The sequence below is a fragment of the Hesperophylax consimilis genome, chromosome 8 (genome assembly GCF_061612785.1).
Source record: "Hesperophylax consimilis isolate HC1 chromosome 8, BYU_Hcon_1.0, whole genome shotgun sequence".
Taxonomy (NCBI): Eukaryota; Metazoa; Arthropoda; class Insecta; order Trichoptera; family Limnephilidae; genus Hesperophylax; species Hesperophylax consimilis.
Genome location: NC_142843.1, coordinates 25,492,023 through 25,507,059, shown reverse-complemented (window position 1 = coordinate 25,507,059; position 15,037 = coordinate 25,492,023). Strand labels below are relative to the sequence as shown.

General features: G+C 32.6%; 1 protein-coding gene across 1 annotated transcript; it reads right to left on the bottom strand.

Annotated features, from left to right (window-relative positions):
• Positions 1-7,635: 7,635 nt before the first annotated feature.
• LOC149421785 (tubulin beta chain-like) lies at positions 7,636-11,266 on the bottom strand. The gene is made up of 2 exons (XM_089634020.1): positions 11,210-11,266; positions 7,636-8,916 (listed from the first exon to the last, which is right to left on the bottom strand). Exons 1-2 carry the CDS (start codon positions 11,264-11,266, stop codon positions 7,636-7,638), a joined length of 1,338 nt encoding a protein of 445 aa, XP_089490146.1.
• Positions 11,267-15,037: the final 3,771 nt, after the last annotated feature.

Sequence of the window (15,037 nt, the reverse complement as noted above, 5' to 3'; positions counted from 1 at the left end):
TAGCCTTTAATTGAGTTTTTAACACTGTATTTTTTTTGCGAAATAAATGCGAAATTTACGTACCCTTACATATTATGCAATATGTATTACTCAGAATATTTGGAAATTACTTGCATAATTTCTTTTTTGCACTTTATCAAATTAATTTTCTATATAGTATTCAAATCAGCATACAGAGAATTGCAAAAGTTTTGCAATGAATTTTCTTCCACACTCAATGTGTTTTTGTCCGTTACAAACTTTTTGAAAACATCTATGGCTTCATCCATTTTGGCTTGGACGGATGCTTTGTTAGGATTTTGTTCATTTAATGGCGTGGATCTGGAGCGCGGGCGTTTTGTTGCTCTCGGAGTGCAGCCTACAGATTCTACTGTCTCGTCTATTGATATGACACCAAAATCCTCAAGCGTAACTGAAAATTTAATTAGTATTATTACTATGTTTATAATCGAGACAAATCATTATAGATGGAAGAATCACTCATCAGCTGTAATCTCAATTTTACTTTACTCAATTAAAAAAATGGGTAAATATTCGGAATCGCTGGACACGGATTATACGAAATATTTTTTAATAAAACCTTCTGATTTACTTTAATTACTCTTAAAGGATATAGGTAAGGTTAGGATTTAGGTTAGGTTAGTTTAGGTTTGATTATTATAGGTTAGGTTACTATAGTTTAGGTTAAATAAAACAATAATTATAATAATACCTAAATATAAATAATTTAAGTTTTTTAAGTAACATAAAAATATTTTATTTTTCGAGTTTGGCCAAAACAGTACCTAACTAGAATTTGCATTCAGAAATGATTCAAATTCTAGCCACTCATATCAGGAATACCAACAAGAGAAAATGTGATCAACAGAAATCTATATAAGTATAAATCTATATAAATCTATATAAATCTATATCTATAACAGAAATATAATATAAGCGAGTGGTTTATTTATGACAGAAACCATTCCAGCTGTCATCCCATACAACGAAAGTGAATTTTCGATTTACGTAACTAAAAATTAAAATGCTAAAATTAAAAATATCCCAAATGCAGTCAGATTCCTTTCATAGTAATTAAGGTAAATCAGAAGGTTTTATTTAAAAATATTTCATATAATCCTTGTCCAGCGATTCCGAATAATTACCAAAAAATGTGTACATCTCTGATGTTAGTAATAATATATAGAAGTATTAATATTTATCAAACATATTGTATTACACTCACTTGATGCTTTCAATTTGTTACCAATAAATAACCAGGAGTTTTCTACGACATTTCGGTCTTTATAATCTTTTTCTTTCTTGTCATATAAATGACGAAATTGCTCGACCCAAGAAATCAATTCTGCCTCATTTATATTCATTATTTTTATCTCTTTCGTCTTCAGCAAATTTATATATAAAATTCGGTAAAATATCTATTAACTCCGCGTAAATACTTGTTCACAAAATTATTGTTCGATTGTCAAATACATAAATAAACCACTCTTGTCAAAGAGTAGATACCATAGAGCAGGGGTGATCAAACGGTCGATCGCGAGTGCTTTTTGAGTCGATCTCGAGAAAAATTTCCCATTTTTCATGCCTTTTTTACTATTTATTTGTAGCTTGTAGCGGACTGAGTTACTGAACGAAGTGTTCTGGAACAGCTAATGCTTATTGCGAACTAATTTCTGTCGTTCCTCCAAATTCTATGTGGATTCGTAGCCATGTAATTGTGCAACGTCCCTATATATACACATATACCTGCGCCACGATACACCCTACCTACATAGACGACAATCCTGCATCACACATACTTGCAGCCTCTCAGAGTCGATCGATCGGAATATAATAATATTGAGGTAGATCGCCAGCAGTTCAAGATTGAGCACTCCTGCCATAGAGTATCGATCGAAAATACAAAAATCTCGGTATATATCTCAGCTTTCTGCATAAATAAACCACTCTCGCTTTCTGTAATCCGTAACAGTAAAAGATAAATTTGGACCATCTTTTCGGTTATGGAAAAAAATAAGAGATTATTGCCATCTATTATAAACGGATACACAGGTTTTCTATATTCCAACTTCTACGGCCTACGGCTTTACGGCTTATTCTTACCGCTTATTCCTATTATAAACGGGCCCCACAAAAGAAATAATCTCTCAAAATATGGGTTTTATTACGGATTTAATTAATTAAATATTTTTATTTATTTATTTATTACTTGTAAATTATTTAACATTATAAATGATAACAATATGCAGACTTATATATATAATTTTTTAGTTTTTTTATTCTACTACTCCATAAGTTGAGCTCGGGAGCTCGTGTTTATGGGAGGAGTATTTACATTTAGTTATAATGGTTTTTAAACAATAATCAAAAACTTTTGATATAAATACAAACATAATATTAACATAGGTACATAAATTATAAAAGTGTGTTTTTAAAGATAATTACAATAATATATCTTCTTACAGATTAAGTAAGCGTGAGGAAATTAAGGGTACAATATATCAGGTAAACAAATTAGAAAAATAGTTTTTTAAAGACAATTAAATTAATATATAAATATTTCTTTACAAATTGAGTAAGTGTAAAAAAAATTTTAAAAAAAAATTAGGGGTACAATATATCAGTATCCAACTTTAGGGACTTAATTAACTTTTTGAATTGTTCATAATTCACAGTTTCAGTTACACTAATTTTATTTTTGGACAATAATATATTGTACCATCTCACACCTAAACACGAATAGTGGTGCTGAGCCGTGGTCGTTCTAAGCATAGGAATGGCTATTAAGCCATCAGTTTTGAATCTATTGCTTATGCTATCTGAGGGGTGAATTTTATAAATAAAATATTCTTTATAAATTTGATATAAGGCGATTCTCTTATACAATTCTGTGATAGATGGTACATTAAATTCCTGAAATATCTCTAAAGTAGGGGAGTCATATGGTTTTCTAAGGATGATTTTTATATTTATTCCTAGAATTGTAATTATGGGCTGTAAAGAAGCCTTAAAAGCCCCTCCCCACCCAATAATCCCGTACTGCAATAAGGACTGAATTAATGCATAATAGACAATTTTGATAGTTTTCTTATTTAAAATATTTCGTATATTATAGAAAATATAGATAAGTTTTCTTATTCTTTCAACAGTGAGATTAATATGGTCTTTCCATTTAAAATTTTTATCTATTAAGATACCAAGATATTTTATATTGGATTTATGATTTAGTTTCGCGCAGTCCGTATTACATGTACCGTCATTTACACAATTTTTAGAATGAATTGTTATGTTAATTAGGTTATATGGCACATCTTCTTGTAGAGTGAAAGGAATACAATATGTTTTTTCTGTGTTGAGTGATAATAAATTGCCATCGAACCAATTTTTTATAACCTTCATATCCGGATTCGCTTCATTGGTAATTTCGTTCCATGTCTTTTTTTCGATAATTATTGCAGTGTCGTCAGCAAAGGATATAAGTTTACCATTAAGTGATAATTTAAACATATTGTTAAAGTAAATTATAAATAAAATTGGTCCAATAACAGTCCCTTGGGGAATTCCAAATTCTAAAGTTTCATCTACGCTAAGTGAGTTATTTAATTTTACTTTTTGGTTTCTTTGAGTTAGATAGCTTTGCAGCCAATACCTTACCTTACCAATAATACCGATATCATTTAATTTATTAATTAGTTTTGTATGGGAGATACTATCAAAAGCCTTACGTAAATCAATGAAAATGCCAAGGCATTTTTTTTTTTATCTAATGCTCGGTATTTAGTTGAAGTTAGTTCTGCAATGGCATCATGAGTGCCTAGTTTCTCTCTAAATCCAAATTGGCTAGGACTAATTATTTTATTATTTTCAATATAGTATAAAAGTTGCTTTTTTACGATCTTTTCGAAAATTTTTGCAATGTTTGAGACAACAGATATGGGTCGATAATTTGATATTTCTTCAGGGCTGCCAGATTTAAAAACGGGTGTTACAATAGATTTTTTATAAACGGAGGGGAATATTCCACTATTTAAACTAATATTTATAATGTGTGTAATTGGAATGCATAATAATTCATTATAATTTTATGTATTCATTAATTTTAGTATGGAATGTATCGGCAGCATCTCCTATCCTCTTCCTATTTTCCTCTTCCTCTCCCCTTCCTTTAACACCAAATTAATTTTAAGAAACTAAAACTTCATTTCTAATGCACTTTAACATAAGAAACTTCTGTGGCTTGACTACAATTAATTTGTATATTTATATCTATCACTGCATATTATATTAAAGCTGTTTGTTTCTTACAAAATAAATAAATAAATAATTTTTCAATATTTCTACTGTGACTCCAGCAAACCCTGGTGCAGATGCACCTTTTAATTCACTAATAATATTTTTATGTCATCTGTTGTTACCGGTTTGAAAACTGACAGATTATTTTGTTTGTGACAGTCCTTTTCGAAATTATCTATTTTATAATTTTCATCGATCCGTGTAGCTAAATTTTGTCCGACGTTAGCGAAATATTTATTGAAGGCATTAGCACATTTTGTCAGTTCCATTAGGGCATTAATAGAATTTTTTCCGATATTAATTTTTTTTAATTTGAGTTTTTTTGTTTTTTCTACTATTTATTTTATTTATTCTTTTCCATATATGTTTTACATTTTGTTTAGCCACATCAATTTCATTTTTGTAAAAGTTTTCTTTAGTTGTTATTAGTAAACAGGTTAATTTGTTCCTAAATTTTTTATAATCTGTGTATATTTTTTTATCTAAGGGAAATTTCTTTGTCAAGCGATATAACTCTTCTTTTTTTCTAATAGACACGATTTAATTTACATACATTTTTTTTAAGGATATTTATTTATTGATCTTAAGTTAGCTTACATCGTTGTGTCTGCTAATAATTACAGAAATATATTTATATGAAAATTAACATTACTAGACAAACATAATACATCATTAAATATTTTAAATTTAAATATACAAAAAAACACGAACCAAACATGGATACTTAAAAAAAATAATCTTATTTTTAATCACGATTTTAATCTAAAGTTGAACGGCCTGGTACATAAGAGATTTCTGGGTGCTCTATTTCTTCCTTGTGCGCAATCTAATTTTCTTTGTATTTCTCGTCTCATGTCCATGTATCTAGGGCCGGCCTTACGCCGCGGAAATTTTGCCAGGATTCGCCAGGGCGCCAAGGAGCTGATAAAACTAACACCTAACAGCCCCAACACATCGCCCTTGAGATTATTTTTCACCAAAATGACGCTACACAAAAATAAAAATCATCCGAATATTATTGATTACAGTGATCACCTACCTACGCATCTATTGGTTTTGATAATATTAATATTTGATTTTAGAATAATAACTTAAGTAGGGTCTCCTGTCAAATTATTTCAAAACATCGGACAAAATGACGGCCTCCGTGATCGAGGGGTAAGGCTTTCGTTTAGCAAGCTGGAGGTCACGGTTTCAAATCCCGGCGTGCGCAAGTTAATTTTATTTGATTACTTGTGTTATTTCACAAATTACTCATTAAAAATATATAGGAAGATACTATCAGTATCGCCCTGGTAGACCGCCATCTAGAATTGAAACGTTGCTTTTAATGGCTTTGGCCGTGTTTGGTGACAAGATATGAATGTCCAGGTTATCCCCCACCTTCCTATTACCCATCTCCTTCTCTTCCTCTATAACATCAGACTCACAACATACTAATTGGGGATGCCATATTCTCACTGGCTCAAGACGTTTGGGAGCAGTTGGAACGCTTGTACAGTTTCGCATAAAACAAAAACAAAAATTGAGTCGGGGACATAGCGTTTTTGTTTTCCATCAGCCACGAAAAACTAAAACATTGCTGCCATGCCCCAGTTTTCATGTTTGCACAAATATTTGAGGCAAAACCTTTTTTGGAATTATTGATTTGGTTTTCACTTATTTTATGATCTTGGTCATATTTAGTTCAGATTATAAAAAATAAAATAAAATAAAATTATTAGTCGTCATTTTAAAATAGTTTCAAAATTAAAAAGAAGAAAAAACTTTTCAATAATATTTATTCGCAAAAAGGTACATGAACATGAACCCAAAAAATAGGTTCCTCCAAGTGACCTCCAACTCTCAGACCGCTCTAACAAAAACTATGGAATCCGATCTACACGCACCCCTTATCGCGTTCTAATGGCGGACCACGTTTCGACAAGTGATTAATACGTAATAGCGCTTCTAATTATATAGCTCTAGCGCCTACATATTAGGAATAATTTAATGTGATTTTTCCATGCATAGTTTATGCTTTGTTCTTCACCTTTGTTTCCATTGCAACACAATTTTTCTTAAGATGATACTCAATAATCACGGGTTAATTAAATAATCACTCCACATTTCAAATGAAATTTATGAAACTTAAACGTCTTTTGGTTTATTTGGGACTTTGTCATCTGGCAGCGAGGCTCAGTTGCTAGAAATCGCTTCCATTTAATTACACTGGAAAATACAACGTTAGAAAAGTACTTCATAAATAAGGACACATGACATTTCCAAAGCTGCTGCCGTTAAGCCTGATTTATTTTGATATTGTTCATGTTTTTTAGGAATATTAAGGAGACCTCCCTTAATCCGCCGGGCTCTACTTAAAACAGTGTGTGGGGATAATTCAGCCAACAATTATTTTCGCGGAGTTTTTATTTTATCATCTGGAATTAAAATCGGTATTCCAAAGGGTTAAAAATTTGTTCGTACTAACCTAAAAACTGGGTCTCTCTATGTTTGGTCGATAAAAATACAAATAGTTATACAATGAATTAATAGTGTACTATAATATGTAATTATACAAGAAATACACTGACCATAATCAAGGTCATAATAATCATCAAGGCAACATAATAATATAGGCTAATTTCAAAAGCACATTTTTAAATAAATGCCTACTTATACCCTACTTCTAACGCGACTTAAATTTGTTTAAAATAGTCCCAGCTAGAGTTCGTACGGACGTCATCGACGTTCGTCCTCTTCCTTTTCATGCGTCTTGTTTGAAGACAAGAAATACATTAGTTACTAGAACGATGACGTCACGCAAGATTTCTCGCTGGAACTGGTATTTACATTAGATTAACATTATTCAGAACGTTTAGAAACTCGTTATTTCTAACAGCCAAATAAACAAAATAAAACATCATAAAAGAAGAAAAAGAACCTAACCTAAGAAACAACTCGATTAATGATAATTATTTTTAGTTTTATGTTGCTCAGTCTTCGGAAGTCACAACGCGCGCCGTTTAAAAAAACAGACATTTTGGGTGAGTCGAAGATCACTCGGAATTATTATCAACCAAACAATTTTAAATTTGATAAAGAAAAACGACATCAAATATTTGTACTATTTATTTTGTCAGAAACAAATACCTACATGAGATTTAAAGTTTTTAAACATAAGATAACAATTTCATCTTCGCGGGTGAGGGAAGCTCTTTCTAATCAAGCACAATGTGTGACCAATGGGTGTGTAAAAAAAAAGATTTAAGTTTACAGTACCAAAAAAATCGTGATTATATTAACGAATGAGAAGTATTAAGTAGATAAATGATCCACTCAAAGAGTATTACTAATAGAGTTTCAATCTTCTCCGCCTTCTTCTTCTTCATCGAATTCACCCTCCTCTTCAGCGCTGGCCTCCTGGTACTGTTGGTACTCTGAAACCAGATCATTCATGTTACTCTCCGCCTCTGTGAATTCCATCTCGTCCATACCTTCCCCGGTGTACCAATGCAGGAAAGCCTTGCGCCTGAACATGGCTGTGAACTGCTCCGAAACCCTCTTGAAGAGCTCTTGAATCGCAGTGGAGTTCCCGATGAACGTTGCCGACATCTTCAATCCCCTTGGCGGGATATCGCAAACTGCGGTCTTCACATTATTGGGAATCCATTCAGCGAAGTAAGAAGAATTCTTGTTCTGAATATTGAGCATCTGTTCATCTACTTCCCTCATGGACATTCTGCCTCGGAAAATGGCTGCCACGGTGAGGTAGCGACCGTGGCGAGGGTCGCAAGCCGCCATCATGTTCTTGGCATCAAACATTTGCTGGGTTAACTCGGGCACTGTCAATGCGCGGTACTGCTGGCTTCCACGAGAAGTCAAAGGAACGAACCCGGGGATGAAGAAATGAAGTCGGGGGAAAGGTACCATGTTCACGGCCAGCTTCCTCAAATCTGCATTCAGCTGTCCAGGAAAGCGCAGGCAGGTAGTCACGCCAGACATGGTCGCTGAAACCAGATGGTTCAAATCTCCATAAGTGGGAGTTGCAAGCTTCAGAGTTCTGAAGCAAATATCGTACAGAGCTTCGTTGTCAATGCAGAAACATTCATCAGTATTTTCCACCAGCTGATGGACTGACAGAGTTGCATTGTACGGTTCTACAACAGTATCAGATACTTTAGGGGATGGGACAACACTGAAGGTATTCATAATACGATCAGGGTATTCTTCTCTGATCTTGGAGATGAGTAATGTCCCTAGACCAGCGCCGGTGCCACCGCCTAGGGAGTGAGTCATTTGGAAGCCTTGAAGACAGTCGCAGCCTTCAGCTTCTTTGCGTACGACATCGAGCACGGAATCAACCAACTCTGCACCTTCAGTGTAGTGTCCTTTTGCCCAGTTGTTACCAGCTCCAGACTGGCCGAATACAAAGTTATCTGGGCGGAAGATTTGCCCGAACGGCCCAGATCTCACTGAGTCCATAGTGCCAGGCTCCAGATCGACGAGGACGGCTCTAGGGACGTATTTTCCGGCGATGGCTTCATTGTAGTAGACGTTTATGCGCTCGAGCTGCAAGTCAGAGTCTCCGCTGTAGGTGCCTGTTGGTTCAATGCCGTGCTCATCAGATATCACCTCCCAAAACTGTTGAACAAATAAATATATAATTAAGTTCATTTAATTTTTTTACATTAGATCCACACTGAAGGCCCCGAGGAAAAAGATTTCCCTCATGGCCTATGTCATCTGTGGGGATGCTGTGTGGAGGGATTTTTTAAGGACAGGAAGGAGAGGAAATTATGGGAAGGAAAAATGTATGAGGGGTGGGTAGGAATCTAGGTTTCGGTGTATCCAGGAGGTACCGATCCATTTCTCCCTCTGTGGTACAGCGCAATGGATCGATAGAGTCCTATTGGAGAGGTCAAATGGTTCCCCTCAACCAGCATCTCCCGATACGGCCTGCTCATGCAGTAAGTGGGCATCTGCCGTCAGGATCTGGACAAACCTCACCTCATTAACCCGGGCACCCCTGCTAAGTAACCAAACGTTGCGAACTACTTGGGTAGACATATGGCAGAGGTGTTGGTTATCCAATAAATGATTCCCGGGGCGGCGGTGCCCATACCCGCCTCCCAAATACCGTGAAAACAAGAATTTGCATGAGTTTATTGAATTAATTAATTAAAAAAGAACGCTGTTCAAAATAAGATCAAATTTCTGCGAAAATGTTCTCTGCTTGTAGCATACTTAAACAAACGAGCATTAATGTCGGGTACATGGTTGGACATCAGTTGTGTAAAGTTAAAGGAAAAAATTCGGTTTATGGGTGAAATTCCTAAAAATTAAAACTAGTTATTTTTATACTAAATTTGGGCCGGAGAATCCGAATCTGGAAGAATTAGGTGGCGGCAAGCAATATTAACTGAATTACACGACTTTAAAATTTCGACGCACAAACAATTTAACTGGCCATTTTGAACGCTTTCTGACAATAAAACTATTTATCTTTATACATCTTTATACTAACTTTGGGCCGGGGAATCCGAATCCGAAAGAATTAGGTTGGGGCAAGCAATATAAACTGAAATACATGACTTAAAAATTTTAGATGCAAACAATATACAACGCCATTGTCGATGCGTTTTTTTGACAATAAATCCATAGAAAAATAACCAAAGATATATAAAATTAAGTGTTGCTAGTAAGCAATAATATCAATAACGTAAAATAACATGTTTATAATTTCAGTAATATTTCATATTCAAACAGTTAGATTTAGGTTTATTATCACGAAAGGTGAGTTTTTATGTCGGGGGAGACGAAAAAATATGCATTTTATATTTTAATTTTGCTAACATTATTTCATTTACGTAAGTATTTACGTATTTCAGTTTTCAAGTAGTTTAGCGGCTACGCTAGGTTTGTGTAACATGGTTTGTGATAGAAAAGAAAGTGCCCCCTTCGTAGCGCCTACTCGCGTCAAGGCAAGAAAACATCCCAGTTTTCAAGTAGTTTAGCGGCTACGCTAGGTTTGTGTAACATGGTTTGTGATAGAAAAGAAAGTGCCCCCTTCGTAGCGCCTACTCGCGTCAAGGCAGGAAAACATCCCAGTTTTCAAGTAGTTTAACGGCTACGCTAGGTTTGTGTAACATGGTTTGTGATAGAAAAGAAAGTGCCCCCTTCGTAGCGCCTACTCGCGTCAAGGCAAGAAAACATCCCAGTTTTCAAGTAGTTTAGCGGCTACGCTAGGTTTGTGTAACATGGTTTGTGATACAAAAGTGAATAAAATGTATCTGAATACTTTACGTAAATGAAATAATGTTAGCAAAATTAAAATATAAAATGCATATTTTTTCGTCTCCCCCGACATAAAAACTCACCTTTCGTGATAATAAACCTAAATCTAACTGTTTGAATATGAAATATTACTGAAATTATAAACATGTTATTTTACGTTATTGATATTATTGCTTACTAGCAACACTTAATTTTATATATCTTTGGTTATTTTTCTATGGATTTATTGTCAAAAAAACGCATCGACAATGGCGTTGTATATTGTTTGCATCTAAAATTTTTAAGTCATGTATTTCAGTTTATATTGCTTGCCCCAACCTAATTCTTTCGGATTCGGATTCCCCGGCCCAAAGTTAGTATAAAGATGTATAAAGATAACTAGTTTTATTGTCAGAAAGCGTTCAAAATGGCCAGTTAAATTGTTTGTGCGTCGAAATTTTAAAGTCGTGTAATTCAGTTAATATTGCTTGCCGCCACCTAATTCTTCCAGATTCGGATTCCCCGGCCCGGATTAAGTTAGTATAAAAATAACTAGTTTTAATTTTTAGGAATTTCACCCATAAACCGAAGTTTACCCAAATTAAAGATACTTTATTGGTAAAAGGGATTGTGTTTCAAGAACGAAAGATATTTCAATTACCTTAGCACCAATTTGGTTCCCGCACTGCCCCGCCTGCATATGCACAATTTCACGCATTTTTAGTTGCTGAGAATTTATTCGAAATACTAAAACAACGAATTTTGTCAATGTAACACTAATTTTACATGAAATACAAAGTTATTATATTTTGAAAAGGGAGCCGACAAGAAACCGAATTTGCAGTACAACTGTTTTTTGATTGTGAAAAAAAACACGAGATAGTTGGTAGATATAATGAACAAAAGCAGCTCGTTGAAATTGGAACGAAACTTACGATATTTATATTACATACAGGTACTTTTTAATTTTCATAATATGTGTTCTTAATCAGTAGGCACCTAAATTTGAATAAATAATGAACCGTTTATTTATTTATTTTTTATTTATTATTTAACATTATAAATGATAACAATATGCAGACTTATATATATAATTTTTTCGTTATTATTCTATTTCTCCATAAGTTGAGCTCCAGGAGCTCGTGTTTATGGGAGGAGTCTTTAAATTTAGTTCTAATGATTTTTTAAACAATAATCAAAAACTTTTGATATAAATACAAACATAATATTAACATAGGTACATAAATTATAAAAGTGTGTTTTTAAAGATAATTACAATAATATATCTTCTTACAGATTAAGTAAGCGCGAGGAAATTAAGGGTACAATATATCAAGAAAAATTTAGAAAAATAGTTTTTTTAAAGACAATCAAATTAATATATATTTTTTACAGATTGAGTAAGTGTAAGAAAATTAGGGGTACAATATATCATTATCCAATTTGAGGGACTTAATTAACTTTTTGAATTGTTCATAATTCACAGTTTCGGTTACACTAATTTTATTTTTGGACAATAATATATTGTACCATCTCACACCTAAATACGAATAGTGGTGCTGAGCCGTGGTCGTTCTAAGCATAGGAATGGCTATTAAGCCATCAGTTTTGAATCTATTGCTTATGCTATCTGAGGGGTGAATTTTATAAATAAAATATTCTTTATATATTTGATATAAGGCGATTCTCTTATTCAATTCTGTGATAGATGGTACATTAAATTCCTGAAATATCTCTAAAGTAGGGGAGTCATATGGTTTTCTAAGGATGATTTTTATAATTATTCTTTGAATTGTAATTATGGGCTGTAAAGAAGCCTTAAAAGCCCCTCCCCACCCAATAATCCCGTACTGCAATAAGGACTGAATTAATGCATAATAGACAATTTTGATAGTTTTCTTATTTAAAATATTTCGTATATTATAGAAAATATAGATAAGTTTTCTTATTCTTTCAACAGTGAGATTAATATGGTCTTTCCATTTAACATTTTTATCTATTAAGATACCAAGATATTTTATATTGGATTTATGATTTAGTTTCGCGCAGTCCGTATTACATGTACCGTCATTTACACAATTTTTAGAATGAATTGTTATGTTAATTAGGTTATTTGGCACATCTTCTTGTAGAGTGAAAGGAATACAGTATGTTTTTTCTGTGTTGAGTGATAATAAATTGCCATCGAACCAATTTTTTATAACCTTCATATCCTGATTCGCTTCAGTGGTAATTTCGTTCCATGTCTTTTTTCGATAATTATTGCAGTGTCGTCAGCAAAGGATATAAGTAAACCATTAAGTGATAATTTAAACATATTGTTAAAGTAAATTATAAATAAAATTGGTCCAATAACAGTCCCTTGGGGAATTCCAAATTCTAAAGTTTCATCTACGCTAAGTGAGTTATTTAATTTTACTTTTTGGTTTCTTTGAGTTAGATAGCTTTGCAGCCAATACCTTACCTTACCAATAATACCGATATCATTTAATTTATTAATTAGTTTTGTATGGGAGATACTATCAAAAGCCTTACGTAAATCAATGAAAATGCCAAGGCATTTTTTTTTATCTAATGCTCGGTATTTAGTTGAAGTTAGTTCTGCAATGGCATCATGAGTGCCTAGTTTCTCTCTAAATCCAAATTGTCTAGGACTAATTATTTTATTATTTTCAATATAGTATAAAAGTTGCTTTTTTACGATCTTTTCGAAAATTTTTGCAATGTTTGAGACAACAGATATGGGTCGATAATTTGATATTTCTTCAGGGCTGCCAGATTTAAAAACGGGTGTTACAATAGATTTTTTATAAACGGAGGGGAATATTCCACTATTTAAACTAATATTTATAATGTGTGTAATTGGAATGCTTAATAATTCATTATAATTTTTCAATATTTCTACTGTGATTCCAGCAAACCCTGGTGCAGATGCACCTTTTAATTCACTAATAATATTTTTTATGTCATCTGTTGTTACCGGTTTGAAAACTGACAAATTATTTTGTTTGTGACAGTCCTTTTCGAAATTATCTATTTTATAATTTTCATCGATCCGTGTAGCTAAATTTTGTCCGACGTTAGCGAAATATTTATTGAAGGCATTAGCACATTTTGTCAGTTCCATTAGGGCATTAATAGAATATTTTCCGATATTAATTTTTTTAATTTGAGTTTTTTTTGTTTTTTCTACTATTTATTTCATTTATTGTTTTCCATATATGTTTTACATTTTGTTTAGCCACATCAATTTCATTTTTGTAAATGTTTTCTTTAGTTGTTTTTAGTAAACAGGTTAATTTGTTCCTAAATTTTTTATAATCTGTGTATATTTTTTTATCTAAGGGAAATTTCTTTGTCAAGCGATATAACTCTTCTTTTTTTCTAATAGACACGATTAAGCCATGTGAAATCCATGGTTTTATTTTTTTGAATTTTGATTTAATTTTTATAGTTTTAACATCTGTTGATGCTGTAATATAATTGCATAGAATATTATCAAAAATATTTGCGCATGTTTCAGCACAGGTTGATTCTAATACGGAACGCCATGTTTAGTGACTTTTTTGTAAAAGTATTGCATTTTGAATCAATATGATTATTAATATTAAGTTATTGTATATATATGCAAGTGTGATGATCAGTAATATTATTTTTTAACATTATCGTGTGTAATTTGTCGGTATCTTTAGTGTTACTCCATATGTGATCGATACAATATGGACCCGTAATTTCTCTAGTATATTTTTTATACACAATATAAAATTCATTTCCGACATAAAATTGATAAATTCAGTTTTTATTTTGTTACTATTTTCGTTTGAAACATCTATGTTGAAATCGCCGATTATTGTTATGTTCTGTTTATTTTTTTTGATAATATAATGCTTCTTAATTCATCCATAAATGTATACTCGTTTGATCCGTGTGTTCGGTAAATTGCAATAATATTAAAACATATTTTATTTACATTTAGATTAATATCTAAGCAATTAACTCGCTGCATAGGTACTTCTTCCACTGCGATGTTTGAATAGCAAGATTTAACAAATACAACAATACCACTATTTCTATTAATAGCACAAGATGTTACGAAGTAGCTATATTCTGGTATGCAAAATTTATTGTATTCGTTGGTGAATGCTTCAGTCAACACTATGACGTCCGGTTTATGATTTAGTAAATTAATTGAGAGTAAAAATTCATTAAAATTTTGTTTCATCGATCTGATATTTAAATGGAGTACTGAGAATGAATTTGATATTTTATCCACGAATTTATTACAATCATTTAAAGTGTGACAAATATATTCCGAAATATTAAGGGTTTTATCTAATTCCTCAGTGAAGAAATTATTCATTTTTAAAGAATAAGTATACGAAATACAACTCACTCATATTCAATCCGCATTTGGGCATTTTGTATCATTTTTTTGCGGAATTCACATAAGTGACTGTTGGCTGCGTGATCAATTTGATAGCCCTTTCTG